The sequence below is a fragment of the Lepisma saccharinum genome, chromosome 18 (assembly GCF_977018435.1).
Source record: "Lepisma saccharinum chromosome 18, izLepSacc3.1, whole genome shotgun sequence".
Taxonomy (NCBI): Eukaryota; Metazoa; Arthropoda; class Insecta; order Zygentoma; family Lepismatidae; genus Lepisma; species Lepisma saccharinum.
Genome location: NC_139246.1, coordinates 41,399,849 through 41,414,153, shown reverse-complemented (window position 1 = coordinate 41,414,153; position 14,305 = coordinate 41,399,849). Strand labels below are relative to the sequence as shown.

General features: G+C 36.9%; 1 protein-coding gene and 1 non-coding gene across 2 annotated transcripts in view; both read right to left on the bottom strand.

Annotated features, from left to right (window-relative positions):
* LOC146002024 (uncharacterized) overlaps positions 1-11,434 on the bottom strand; it is a 132,731-nt gene extending 121,297 nt beyond the window's left edge. Inside the window, exon 1 of the mRNA XM_083139732.1 lies at positions 11,210-11,434. Within this exon, the coding sequence (XP_082995858.1) occupies positions 11,210-11,249 (40 nt within the window). The 5' untranslated portion in view covers positions 11,250-11,434. The remainder of the gene's footprint in view (positions 1-11,209) is intronic.
* A 2,272-nt stretch (positions 11,435-13,706) lies between these two features.
* On the bottom strand, positions 13,707-13,777 carry TRNAG-CCC (transfer RNA glycine (anticodon CCC)). The gene has a single exon. It is a non-coding gene; the product is annotated as a tRNA-Gly (tRNA).
* Between the last annotated feature and the right edge of the window lie 528 nt (positions 13,778-14,305).

Genomic DNA, 14,305 nt, shown 5'->3' with positions numbered 1-14,305 from the left:
AAGTCGGAAAAAATCAGACCTTAAATCACCCACCCCGGTTCCCCCGTTGGCAGTCAGACTAGAATCAAATCAGGCTACAATTCCATGAGAAATGCAGTGGTGAAGGTTTCTTCCACCTATCTTAAATCAGGAAAAAGTTACGACTGCATGATTGTAACAAATGTATCATTTTTCAGGTGTGAGAAAACAGTGTCATATATATCATACATATCACATGACCCCCTTCCCATTTAAATTTTTTGAATTCAATTCAATATAGTGGCCACCAATATGGCGGACTTCTGCTTGGAACACACCAATGTGGTTTCCTCTAGCCTAACCTGTTTCTATCATGACGAACTTTACCTAACCTAATTCCTTTACTTTTCATAGTGGGTGTTAAGGGACTTTTGAATCACCCTGTAGGTCCTTGTATGTGATTTCGTCAACATGACATTAAGATATATGTATGTGTAATATACCTATATATAGGAGTGTGTATGTGTGTGTGTGTGAAGGTACGTAGGTAGAGGGGGCCTTTGGTAATATTTTGCGGGGGGGGGCAAGGTTTGCAGATCCGGCACTGAACCTGCGCCCCTCATTTGGCTTCGTCACTGAATTCTAATGCGCTCACTAATTCATACAGATTTTAATACTATCCCTGATACATAAGGGGCCTGTGGGTTCACGAATTCATGTTTTGACTTCCTTCAACAATAGGGTAGTATCCAGAAGCGCCGACTTGTCAACATTATTGGGGGGGCTCTGATCACTGAAATAAATTAATGAATGACTCCCTCCCTCCCTTTTTTAAGTTTTGGCCTCAGTGTTTCCAGAGGGCCATGGATTCCTCAAAAATATTAAACTTTTTATTTACAGTTCGAATCAGAATGTCAATTGTTCACGGATGGATATGTCACACGTTTTGCCATAATAGCAAAATATTCCCGACTTTTAATATCTGCTACCATGAAGCGCAAGACAGATCTCCCTTATATATCAATGATCTCGTTCTGAATGTCATGTAAGAGCCATTTGTAGCCCGAACGTCCCATCCACTCTCCTAGTTCATGCACATCTTCTTTTGACACTCTTTTAGTAAAAATGTTAAAATACTCACAATTATATACTTAGTATATAGTAATAAGTCATGTGTTTTGCTGTATCTGGTCATAGCCCCCCCAAAAGTTGATGATTTAGCGGTCTCAGCCCCCCCAAAGTTGATGGTCTAGAACATTTCAAATGTGTATTTAAAGTTACGTTCATGTGGCCGAATTCAGAGTAAACTTTACAAGAGAAGCAAAATAATACATTGGATCCTCTTATTCAAAATTATTTGGGGGGCTCTGCCCCCACGTCGTTAACATTGGGGGGGCTCGAGCCCCCCAAGCCCCATGGAGTCGGCGCCTATGGTAGTATCCCGTGGGGACACATTTCAGTTGTTCGGACCCCAAATTGACCCCGTTGCAATTAGTCTGTCTATGCACAAAATGGACTTTAAATAGTGAAGACAGCAAATCTCTTCTGTTTTCACAATGTTCACCACTGAATTCTCGGCGTTCTGGTGGGGAGTTGGACCAGATCACTAATCTTCGAACTGTACACCCTGGATTTCAGATACCCTTAGATTTCAGTCCAACGAATTTAAATCTGGCGAGGGTGGGGGCAATTCAACAGGTCTTCTGCGACCAATCGAGTGTTCCGGAAAAATGGTATCCAGCCGATCTCCCCAGCAACGAAAGAACAAAACATAGTTTACCATTTTTCCTGTAGTATGGGACTTTTCGGACACCCTGTATACATACCCTTGATTGATTTGGTTTCATTTACTTCGCTTTTGTGCTACTTTTGGCCTATCAGGAACATAAGTGATAAGCTGATCGTTGGCGTATTCTTCATGCGCTAAACTATTTTTTTTTCGTATATTTCTGTACATTTAGCTTTAACATATTTGTAATTGCTGATTATATATTGTGCAAACTATTAAAACAAGCTTCCAAAACAGAAATTAAGCAATTTTTTCAAGAACTTAAAGACCGGTTTTTGTACGTCACTGATTGTATTCCATCGCACCCTTCTATGGTTCTTTTCCAGTCTTACGGCGGTCGGCCCTCATGCTGGCAAGGGAAGTGGGGAGCTGGGAAGCAACCAATTCAGCACGATAAGAAATGCAGCAGCCTGTAGAACGAGGTGTACGTAGTAGTTCCTCTCCGCGACGTCGTAACTCTCGGTGCCACCGCTGTTGTCTGGTTGGTCTGCTGAGTATTCCCCGCTCCCCACTTCCTTTGCCAGTATATAGAGCGCCCGCCGTAAGAGTAGAAAATACCTTATAACAACCGGGGACTCCCAACCGTTGCCAACCGTACGGTAATTTCATGCCATGTACGGACATGCGGTCGAAACATTGGTCCGTACGCTAAATGAACGGTCCTTGAGAAATTTTAAATAAATGAGTAAAAATGTGTACAATGTCTAACCTAAAGGGTGTTTTTTTAACGGTGATAGAACTTTCGATAGGGATAGCTGTCATTTGTTTTGTTTTGATGACATGTTGTTTTGTCATTTCATATCAGTGAGCATTGTCAAATGATCATGGAAAGACTGACGCCGCAACAACGTTTACAAATTGTGGAAATATATTTCCAAAATCAATGTTCTGTTCGTCAAACGTATAGAGCACTTCGGAAATATCGGTGCTGTCGGTGAATTGGCCTCCGAAGATCATGTGACCTAACGTCACTGGATTATTTTCCTTGGGATATCTAAAGTCTCTGGTTTATGCTGATAAACCAGCAACAATTGACGATTTGGAAGCCAACATAACTCGTGTTATTAACGACATACGTCCCCAATTAGTTGAAAAAGTGGTTCAAATTGGACTGATCGAATCCGGTTCATCACAGCTAGTCGTGGTGGACATATGCCGGAAATTATTTTCAAAATGTAAATGTCAGAAAGTTATCTTTCAAATAAAAACACAATTGGCCTCAAACTTATTTTTTTGTGTGTTTTATTTCAATTCAAAGTTCTATCACTCTAAAAAAAATACCCTACATTGAACTGTTATATGAAAGTTAAAAATTGAAATTCTAAAACGTTGCAATTGCATTCCACAGAAATTGTCGCCAACTTCAAAACACGTCAACAATGAAGTTCTTACAATAATAACAGCAACAACAATCACAATAATACTGGTGTCAAGAAAGTGGCATTCTCAAGACTGCAATACCTTTGATGGCTTTGCCGCACCGAATGTAAACATGAACGTCTACAATGGACAGAACAAAAGAGTCCCCCCTCCAAGGAAACTGATTTATTTTCGGCACTGCAAAGGTCGTGGTTCGGCATTCCACACCAAAAAGATAGACGGTTACTGTGTCGTGCGATTCTTAATTTTTCATATGTGTTATGCTTATTTGTAGAAATGAGTTCAGAATCAGTCGGCAGTGATTCTCACCCGCCGTCTTAAAGAAACAAAAGTAAGAACAACGCATAAACTTTCCAAGAGAGCGAAAATACAGGAAAGCATATGAATACATTCCGGAATATTGAAGTTGGTTGTGTTCGGATACTAACAATTTGTCAAGTGCTAAATTAGTGATGACATGGTAATTAGTTAATCTGCAATATCTTTTACATGTTAGAAGAAATGTATTTTTATTGTAGTCATTATTTCAGTTTTTATGCGCATATATAATTTTCTGGATTTTACCGCTGCGTCTTGAAAGTACGTATTGTTGACCTTGCAATAAACAATGTCTGAAGTTGAACAATTGCGGGATATTGTTAGCAGAAAGGATATTTTTTCCTGCTAAATGCGTTGACATTCATTTTTCCACTCACCCGATCCACACCATATATATCCCTCCAATATTTTCACCACACCCTCTAAAATTATTCACAATCACAAGGCAGGGGCGTAACTAGGCAGGGGCAGCCGGGGAGGTCTTGAGGTGAAGGGCCATAAGACTGTAATGATTTTTTTTTCTTGTTAGACTGGCCCGCTGCAGGCAGATATAATGACGTGTGAGGTTCAGAGCTGATGGTTTCGGATGGTTTAAATTTGGTTCTTAATACTTCAGAAGGTAACCGGAAGTTCAGAATGTTTATATATTTTTATTATTATTACAGTTTTCTGCGATGACAAGAGTTAAAATCTTGAACAAGAAATAAGCCGAACCCAACTCTCAAAACACTTAATCCAACACGACGGACAGGAAGATGAGAAGTTGTGCATGCATTCAAGCGAATTCTCTGACAAAGTAATAAAAAAGTACTTTGACGAACTCTGTCCAAAGACTTGCAAACCTAGAGAGCTGATTCAACGTATCAATATTTTACCCGATGAAGACACAATTTGCACACAACTGGACAATTGTTAACGGCACGAAAGGAGTTGTAGGTATACATAAACTGATACAGCCTTCCTTTGGTCAAGATCTACAGATAAAAAATGCTAAAACATTTCCAAACCTTTACTTCAGTCACAAATATAATAAGTTTTTCAAACCCTAGATAGAGGACATGGTGATGTGAAAGAGCTTGTATCCTTGTGATACAATATAGTTCATTGACTTCCATTATTCCTGATGTGTACACGCTTTGTTTCATGTAGTCACCGGCAATACAATGGGATACCAAGATCCTGAAATACTGGCATCCTTGTAATACGTTACATGTGTTGTTCAATTATACGGCAATCAAGCGACCTCAAGTGCAACTTTTTAGTAGGAAGTTCTGTTATCGCCGTGGAGTTAGGCGACACACATAACGCATTGCAATAAACCCAGTATTTCAGGATCTACGTGTCACATGTTTATTGCCGGTGACTGTACCTTAGTGTTCCTCCACAGTAGCAAAAGCAGAGATCGATTTCTAAATTTAAAATTATAAAAACCTATATACGCAGTACTATGAGTAGGGAACGTCTATGCGATTTGGCTTCACTTTCAACTTAAAATGACATAGCCAAGAAATCAAGTTTACGAAAGTAACCGATGCTTTTGGGGAAATGATAGTAAATTAATATATAATGTAAGCATTTAATCTTAATTTGTAATGAGTAATGAATGTATTTTGCAGTATCTATTTTATTAGTTATTTTATGCTATTCGTCTGAACACGAATAAAAAATAAATAATTTAATCATAAAAAAGAAAATTACATTTGCTTAAACCCCATATGCTAAAATTACACATATTTTGTATTCGTAGATCCAGCTATTATAATAGCAGTAACTAGGTGGGGGGGGGAGCACTTGAGTAGTCTGCCCCATGAGTCTCGTTACGCCCCTGTCACAAGGGCTAGTTTATGATTATTTCGGTGATAATTAGACCTCAGATTTTAGGTTTTGAACCTATTGTTTTCCTTTGCAGGTAAAGAAGAAATAACAAGTTATGTCAGAGTTTCATTTAAAAATGCAGCAACTGACGTAGTTTCATAGTGCCTAAAATTACCCATTTTGCTTGTTGAACCTATTTTAGGTTTATGTGCCTAAATTAAACCATTTTTTTAGGTTTATATATATATATTTTTAAAGTTTTACAGGATTTTTATATCTCAGTGCTATTTACTTGGGTTGGTGACTAAACAATTCAATGAATGGTGTGTTTGAAACATGTTTACTGTTGATTTCCATCCCTCTAAGTCTATAATGTTATTTAAAGCTCTAAACAAAATAAAATGTCTGACGCCACTGTTACTTGCACAAAGTGGCGGCGATTAGATTGGGCAGTTCCCTCCTATTTTTATCCCTATGTATGGACTCTTAATGCTATGCCTTGTCTACAGGGGCGCCGACTTGTCAAAATTATTGGGGGGCTCTGATCACTGAAATAAATGAATGAATGACTCACTCCCTCCCTTTTTTAAAAATAAAAATTACGTCTTCGTATAGCAGTTTTTAAGCAGCTATTATATTCCTCATGCAAATGAAATGTAACATGAAAAACGTTTAGAAAATGTTTCAAAGTCTTTTTATGTCTTTTGTGTCTGCTCATTTGCTTTTTTAGATAACAATTAACATTTTTATTGAAATGTAGGCTATGTATTTACATTAAGAGGCCAACCTAACAGTTTTATGCCGCCCTCGGTAGCCGAGCGTGTTGGGTGTTCAACTCAACTCGCTTTGATCTGGAGGTCTCGGGTACGAGTCCCGGCGACCGCATGGGTGTGTTTTAACCCTCCGTCATCCGCGTCCTCATAGTAGCACAAATGTCCCGCGCGCGGACATTTTTATTAGCTAAACTAAAACTATATAAACTAAAAACATTAGAGGAATTGACACAGACGTACACTCTTGAAGCAAATGCACCAAAATATTATTCCCAAAATAGGCGTAATTAAAATTTTGTCATATAATAAAGGAACTAAAAAATGAACTCATCATTCACAAAATTTTCAACGTAGTTTTCAAAAACGTTCAACATATTTTTCAAAACGAATTGAAATCATACAACTTATATGGGCTTAGAAAGGAACAATTTGTTCCAAAATTCTCAGTCAAAATCTTGCTGACTCGCTGAAAAAGCAATCAAATGAGTAAAATACAACTCGAAGATACTTACAAAATATTACAATTTCAAATCTCAATATGTTTCTTCTTGTTTTACAAGATATAAATGAAAGGAGATATACACACTCAAATAAAACGGAACCAATATTGTCACTTTCCAATACATTTTGACAACTCCGACATTTCGCATGGGTACTGCAATGGTTTCTGCATACAATTAATTTGCATTCCGAACAACGTACCGTCGTTTCATTTTTCTTATATCCGCCAAATTCATGGCTGGAGTGTTATGATTTAAGATAGGAAACGTTCCTCGCGCAGTACTGAGTGCCGCTTAAGGGGGACCGGTCACTTTTGAGGCATGTCAACAACTGAAAAACACCAGAAAAAAAGTTCGAACACCTCTATGTTTTCCTGGGAATAGTGCAGATAAGTTTCCTAGTGCTTTCCAGACCATCCTTGCACTGATAAGGAGAATAATTCAAAATATTAGAAAGGGCGGCACTCAGTGCCGCCGCGCGGGTTACGGAGGGTTAATGTCCGCAACAGACTTGTAAAGAAAGGACATGTGACAGGTGCAAATAACCTTAGTGTTGACGTATCCATAAAAATAACGAATATTTACAATATTTAACAGTTTTACTTAATTATTTACATAAATGCTAACACAAATCGCAGGAAAATAGTTTTACTTTTTTGTTCTTGCTACAATATTTTACTTCTTAAATTTAATTTTGCAATAATAAAAAAAAACACATAGCACGCTGTGCTTTAGCAATAATGCATTTGATCATAGCCGTTCCCGCTTTCGCAATACAGATCTTTCATAAGCTTTCCTTGCGTACTTTACTGCAAGCCAGTGTTAAATAAACTCAAAGACTTTAAAATTATTTTCCCCTTATTCTTTGGACTAGAGGAAGAGATTTCGAAGATAACTAAATATCGTACATATCAATATTGCCTGAAAGTCGTGTTTACGACCTCAAATTGTTCGGAATTCACTAAACAACACACTGGTATAATTGTCATATCACCTCGTTATTTTGAAACTCTTTTTAGTAAAAATGTTAACAATACTCATAATTATATACTTAGTATATAGTAATGAGTCATGTGCTTTGCTGTCTCCGGTCATAACCCCCCCCCCCCCCAAGTTGATGGTCTAGAACATTTCAAATGTGTATTTAAAGTTAAGTTCATGTTGCTCAATTCAGATTAAACTTTACAAGAGAAGCAAAATAATACATTAGATCCTCTTAAGCAAAATTATTTGAGGGGCTCTGACCCAACATCATTAACATTGGGGGGCTCGAGCCCGCCCAAGCCCCATGGAGTCGGCGCCTATACTTGTCTACTAAGAGAAAGTAAACTGTCCTTTCCCCTCCCCCTTTCCAGTTTTGGTACCCAATCGCCTCTACTGCCTGCACAGTCGATTAGAGCCTATTTTAGGAACATAAAACATCCGAGGTCTAGTGATAAATTAAGATTCACAGCCCTTTACTTTTACAGCATCCCTTCCCTAGGTTGAAAATTCTGGAAGTACTTCTGTGCGTTGCAACTGTGAATTAATATGGTGCTAGGAAAACACAACTGACAGATATGTTTGTGGTGCAATAGGTAGTTCCTATGAGCAACTAGACATCTTTAGCAACCTGGAGAGCCTTGTTACGTGGCGGAGTGGTCAACGTAAAGGCTGAAACCAGGGTCCCAGGTTCGAACCTTGGTTAAGACATGGACACGTTTGTCTCACCATTCATCCTTATCATCACGATTAATTCGAAGAAAGAATAAAAAACTATGTAAGAGAGCTGAACGAGAAAGAAGAAACCAGCTTAGAGACGGAATATCAACATTGGCTGTTCTAACGTCAGGTGTTTTATGTCAGCTGTGCACTCTACGCTAAGAGCTCCAAACCTATCCTACTTACAAGACTGCTTAACCTACTCTGATATTTACTTAAGTAGGTTAGGTTTGATGCTCTTCTCCAAGTTGATAAACCTGTCTCCAACTGCTCGTCTGATTCATATACGGAAATACTGACTAAACGCACGGCCATGAAAATAGGCGCCTGGGAAGAATTGCGCTGGTGCCACATATGGGAAAAGCAAAGCGAGAGCGGGACGAAAGTCGCTGGTTCCTGCGCTCTGTGTGGCAACGTCAACCGGGCTGCGTTGCCTAGTTCGAGCGTCTGACTGATCTCTCTCCGGGGCACTTTTGTGTCATTCCTAACATCTCGAGCAAATACTGTCAGTTTGTATCACATTACAAAGACAACTGTACAACTAGATCTTTCATTCTCTTAAAACCCCCTAATACACGGGGTTGTGCTCCCACGTGGCAACAGCGCAAACTTCTGCCACCCGCCTAATTTCATGGTCGTGCGTTTAGACTTATGATGAAGACACATGGGATTCAAATGTTCACGTATTAAACTTAGTAGTCTCCTTGCTTCTTACCGCCGATTAAATAAAAGGAAGAAGAAGGATTCTGTGTAGTGTATTAATATTAGAATATTCCGTGCCAGTGATTTACATTTCAAAAATATTTGCATCCTATTGAAAGTGAATAAAGAAACAACTTAGTTTAAAATATTCATACAGTATCGCGCACAGTGGTGAGTTGATGGAACTGTGAACACGCTTCCCTTTTACAAAAATAATAATAAACATCAGATGTAATAAAGATATGTAAAATCTAGCACTGGCTACTAAGAAGTTAGCAGTTAGTGCTATATTTTCCGCTCAGTCTTCTACCTGACCGGGAAGTGGAATTTTGTGTTTTGTTTTTAGTTCATGAGTGTTTGTTATTGTTCCTTCCATCATTTCAATTATTCACCATTTATCTTTTTTGTCGCGATTAGTCAAAAGTGGAAGGATAGCGACGTATATATAATAAATCAAGATAATAAATTTATGATCACCTCACTGCTTTCGCCACATACATACGTATATTTGTTACAAATCATAGGAGTAATTGCAAAATGATCACTGACAAAAAACAGTAACTAGCACCAACACTGGCTTTCTCGGATGGAAGCTCGAAAGGTCAAAATATACAAGTAGGCCTAGGTTGCCTTCTTCAACCGCACGTGACATTTTTGTGAGAAAAAGCTATCAACATGAAAGAATAAGCCCAATTTTTGTGTGTACGTGTCTTACGTATACAAAATATTAGAAAACGTTTTGCTTGATACAAATGTAGCTTTTAGCAATGAGCTATGAAACTGTAGTGGTTAGTTTTCAATTAACGCTTTTCGAATTTCGCCTGTGAAGATAAAAGTTTAGCTAGAACATTTAATTGTTTTGTACTTCTAATTGCATTTGATTTAATGAAATTCCGTTATCTTAAGTAGAAGAAAATATCGAACCAGATTTTTAAGTTTGTTACTTTTCAAGGATAAAAGTAAGTCAGTTTTCCAAAAATTTGATTCGTGTTTTAAAAATTCCTTTGTAGTAAAGTTTTCATGTTCATGTAATGTAAAACTAAATAGTTTCTGACTGAAAATGCATTTTTTCAAACTTTGACTCTTTACATTAGAGGAATATAATATGTGAGGCATTGAAAATTCTTAAGTATAATAATTTTCTTATTGTTTTTTAGTATTGTGTGGTTAATGATTATGAAATAGCACGTAGTGACATTTTCCTTGACGAAAAAATGTGCGCTGAATTATTTCTTGAGTATAATACCTACGTATATATGCGTACTTGATGACTATGTAAGAATGAACACACACCTAGGTGTGAATGTGCATATATGTAGACTATGTAGGTTATGCTTTGCGTTATTGTGCATGATTCTCATGCATATGTGAAAGGAAGAATGCATGAAATTTACTGAAAATGAAAACAACACGAAGCTATAAAAATTAACTACTTGTTTTACTCCTTCTTGTAATGCCTTTAATACAATGGCATTAATGTCTGTGATACATCATATTTCCATGCCAAGAGATGATCTTATAATTTTAAAATTATTTATATTATATTATAGGATATAATATATATATTTATATGTAATACATATTATATAATATATATGAATGTACAATAATTTACCATCATTTGCTTCAGTCATATCTATTGTGCTAATTTATGATTATTATCTAAAAAGCTTGATACTATTGGTTAGAAATTTATCTTCAACAGCAATTGATTTCCCTACATCAGAGATGTTTTGCAAGGAAAAGCAAGTGTTCAAACATATGAGAAAGTATTCTTGGTCAGTTTTAAGTACATTTTGTGAACATTTTATGGCTAATACCGGCTGGACTCGCATTTAAAGTGGAATTCAAACAATTGATATTTGCCCTGCATTTCAAATTTTCGAACGCATGGTCTCTTGATTACAATACGATAACATTAGATATTATTCTATCATTTTTTAATATTAACAATGGTGTTTTGAACCGATTCTGCAACGATATATCTTAAATTACATACTCTCTTTGAGTTAATCAATCTTAAAATTATTTAATTTTTCCCCATCGCAGATGTATGGAAATTATTATTAATATTATTATTAATATTATTACAAACACCTTTAATTGCTGGTAGTCAATAATTTTGGTACTACGCAAATGCTTACTTCATGAACAAATTAGGTTGTAATAAATTAAGTTTTTATTATTGACGTGTGAAATGACGTTTTTCTTACATACTAAAACTAGTATCATAAATGTAAACATTTATTAAATTCAATAAAGTATTCGCTTACCATCAGTTGTATTTTCTCCACTTGATGTTCGTCTACTCATCTTCTGCGAGGCAAGTGGGAACGTTTAAATTTTGTTGCTTTACCCGCTTGTATTGTAATGGAGACACTAAAGTGGCAATTTTCTTACAATGACACCTTTTTACAAAGGCATTACATCGTCACAATTTGAAAACAATCCGATACAACATATTAATGCCGGCACTGTTAACGTTCTTTGTATTCGTATGAAATGCTATTTGTCTCCAAGGAAGCGGACTTTCATTTTAAAACAGTTGAAAATAAATAGGCGATCATTTTGGTACTAATACGCTTAAAATGAGATAAAACATTAACCCGAGCCTGTTATTTTCGTTGTGAAATAACCTCATTATAGGGAAAATTATCCAAAAATAATTAATAATATATAATGAATGTTGCTCACTCCCGTAATTATCGGAAACAATTCTCGAATTATTTTATGAACTTTACATATTTATATCAAAATTAATTTAATGCTGTTCAATATTACCTTGTGAATTTTCAGTCAAAAGCTAGCATCTTATCATCCCTCAGCCTCATCTTCGCGATTAGACAAAAGTGGCAGAAAAATAAACCAAAGTAAAATAAAACAAATCAATCAATAAAAACAAGATAAATTAGTGTATTTCAAGGCATTAAGTAATATTTATTCACTAGTTTCGATGCCTTTCCTTCTCCTTCTTTCTTTAAATGAACTCTGAATGTCAGTACCTTGGACGTATTTTTCCGGGAAAATTCAGTTTTACACTTTTTTACTTCTCATCAAAACGGACATCTCTGGTTTTCACAGTGCAAAGGAATAGATGCAAAATCAAACAAAAACACTTCATTCTCTCCAATCCAAAAGGAACTATTTTAAAGAAATGTATTTACCATACGGTGTCACTTTTCAAGTTTTAAAAAATACTCGTAATTTGCTTCATAACCGCGACACATCCATACGAATCTTCTGAACACAATCTTGAGAGATATTGTCAATATTTATGGAATCTAAGACGTATTTATACAAATGCTTAATTTTATCATTCCTATCTTCACCAGATTTTACACGAAGGTATTTTTTTTGAAATTCCATAACTCATCACTGTTACACTCCACTACTGCTGTATTAATAGCACAAACGGGTTCATGTACCCGTCTGAGCCGCAAGATAATACATTAACAGCGGATCACGGGTGATTTTCATTCAAGATGACAACATATATTTGGTAACATTTCTATCGTAACACCATTAAGCCTTGTTTCCATGATAATGCCCTTTTTGTGTATCTTGTTACTTTTGTACTTGATACAGAGTCTGATGAAGACCTTGCTAGAAGGTTGAAACGTTACGTTTTAGTTTATGTTTTTAATAAAATAAATTACTGCCTTGGTCAGCATATTTAGTTTTTCATTTCTATCGGTTTCTGCTATTAAATGTCTTAGCGAAGGAACGATTTTAGCAAGATGAGATCATTTTCAAATAATAATGCATCTCTGGAATTCTTAAATAAATTCTTCAGCACAGAAGTTCTCTGCAATCATTGGACATCAGAAGAGGTCTTCGGTTTCATAAAAAAACTTAGGAAATGAGTGAAAGCTTGATTTCGGTTCCACGTCCTCAAGATGAATATCGAATAATATGTGGTGTGGTTATAGTACTGAGTGATTTCTTTTTTATTCCAAATAAAGCATTTATATGACTAGACTGTGCACAATGATTATGATAAGAAGACGTGCTGCAAAGTGTGAGATCACGTATATTTTTTAGACTTTTAGATTGCCGTTTTAAAGTATTTCACATTACGAGAACCTTTGCAACACATTGAAGTTGAAAACTTACAAGTTCAAATTATAGAAATATGTTCTAGTTTTACCTAAAAAGATTCCTATGATAACACAACAATTTTATCCTACATAATGTTCCACAATACAATGTTAGAAAACAGGCTGCATCACGATAAGTCCTAGTATATATTTTTTGCATTGTTACACAGCACCTTCATTCAATTTTTTAATTGCAATATGATTAATAAAAATTAATACAGTATATTGTCCTGAAGCTTTCCTGGCATCGAATGATGAAAAGATTCTTTCGGGCTATCGACCAGGTGAGTTGGAGAAAAGATTCCAAATGTTTTCCACAACTCACCTGGTTGATAGCCCAAGAGAATCTTTGCATTGTTAATATCGTAAACATTAAAATATGCCAAATTATATTGTACCTTGATTTAATGTGGTACGTAATAATTTTCAGTGTTCTACAAAGGATTAACTGTTCACAACACTTTTCAAGCATATTTCTATTAGTATTTGAAGCCGAAAACAAGACAGGAAAATTGTTCCAGGTGATTAAGACAACGATGAAAATGAATGAAATAGTAGGTATTTCAATCGTTTTATTTTAAGTTAAATACTTGTAAAATATGGGCAAAATGTATTTGTAATAAGTGTGAACAACATAATTCTAAAAACATTGAGCCGAAAAAAAAATTTGGCGTGCACCGCCCGGGAATCGAACCCGGGTCGCAAGAATGGGAATCTTGCATGATACCACTACACTAGCGGTGCTTCGTTGCATCGTTGAACTCTGGTAAAGCACTTTAGTCGAGTGTGGACTCGATAGCTATAATAATAAGTTAACTTTCCTACAGACATTTGCTCTTCAATTCACCTATACATCCAAAACGCTGTTGAATATGCTGCGTAACTTGCCCACAATTTTCAGGTTTATTTACATTTGCAAGTTAAGGGTAGTTTCGTAACCTCCTGGGACCTCAGGAGCAGAGGTGGTCACCCTCCGGAGGGCGACCCTCATGAGGGCAGACCTCACCCTCACCCTCCGAAGACTTGTGAGGGTGAGGGTGTGTGAGGGTGAGGGCGAGATCGACCCGTGAGGGTGAGGGCGTGTGAGGGTGAGGGCGAAGCCGAGCCGTGAGGGTGAGGGCGTGTGAGGGTGAGGGCGACTGGTGAGTCGGGAGGGTGAGGGCGTGTGAGGGTGAGGGCGAAGCCGAGCCGTGAGGGTGAGGGCGTGTGAGGGTGAGGGCGACTGGTGAGTCGTGAGGGTGAGGGCGTGTGAGGGTGAGGGCGACTGGTGAG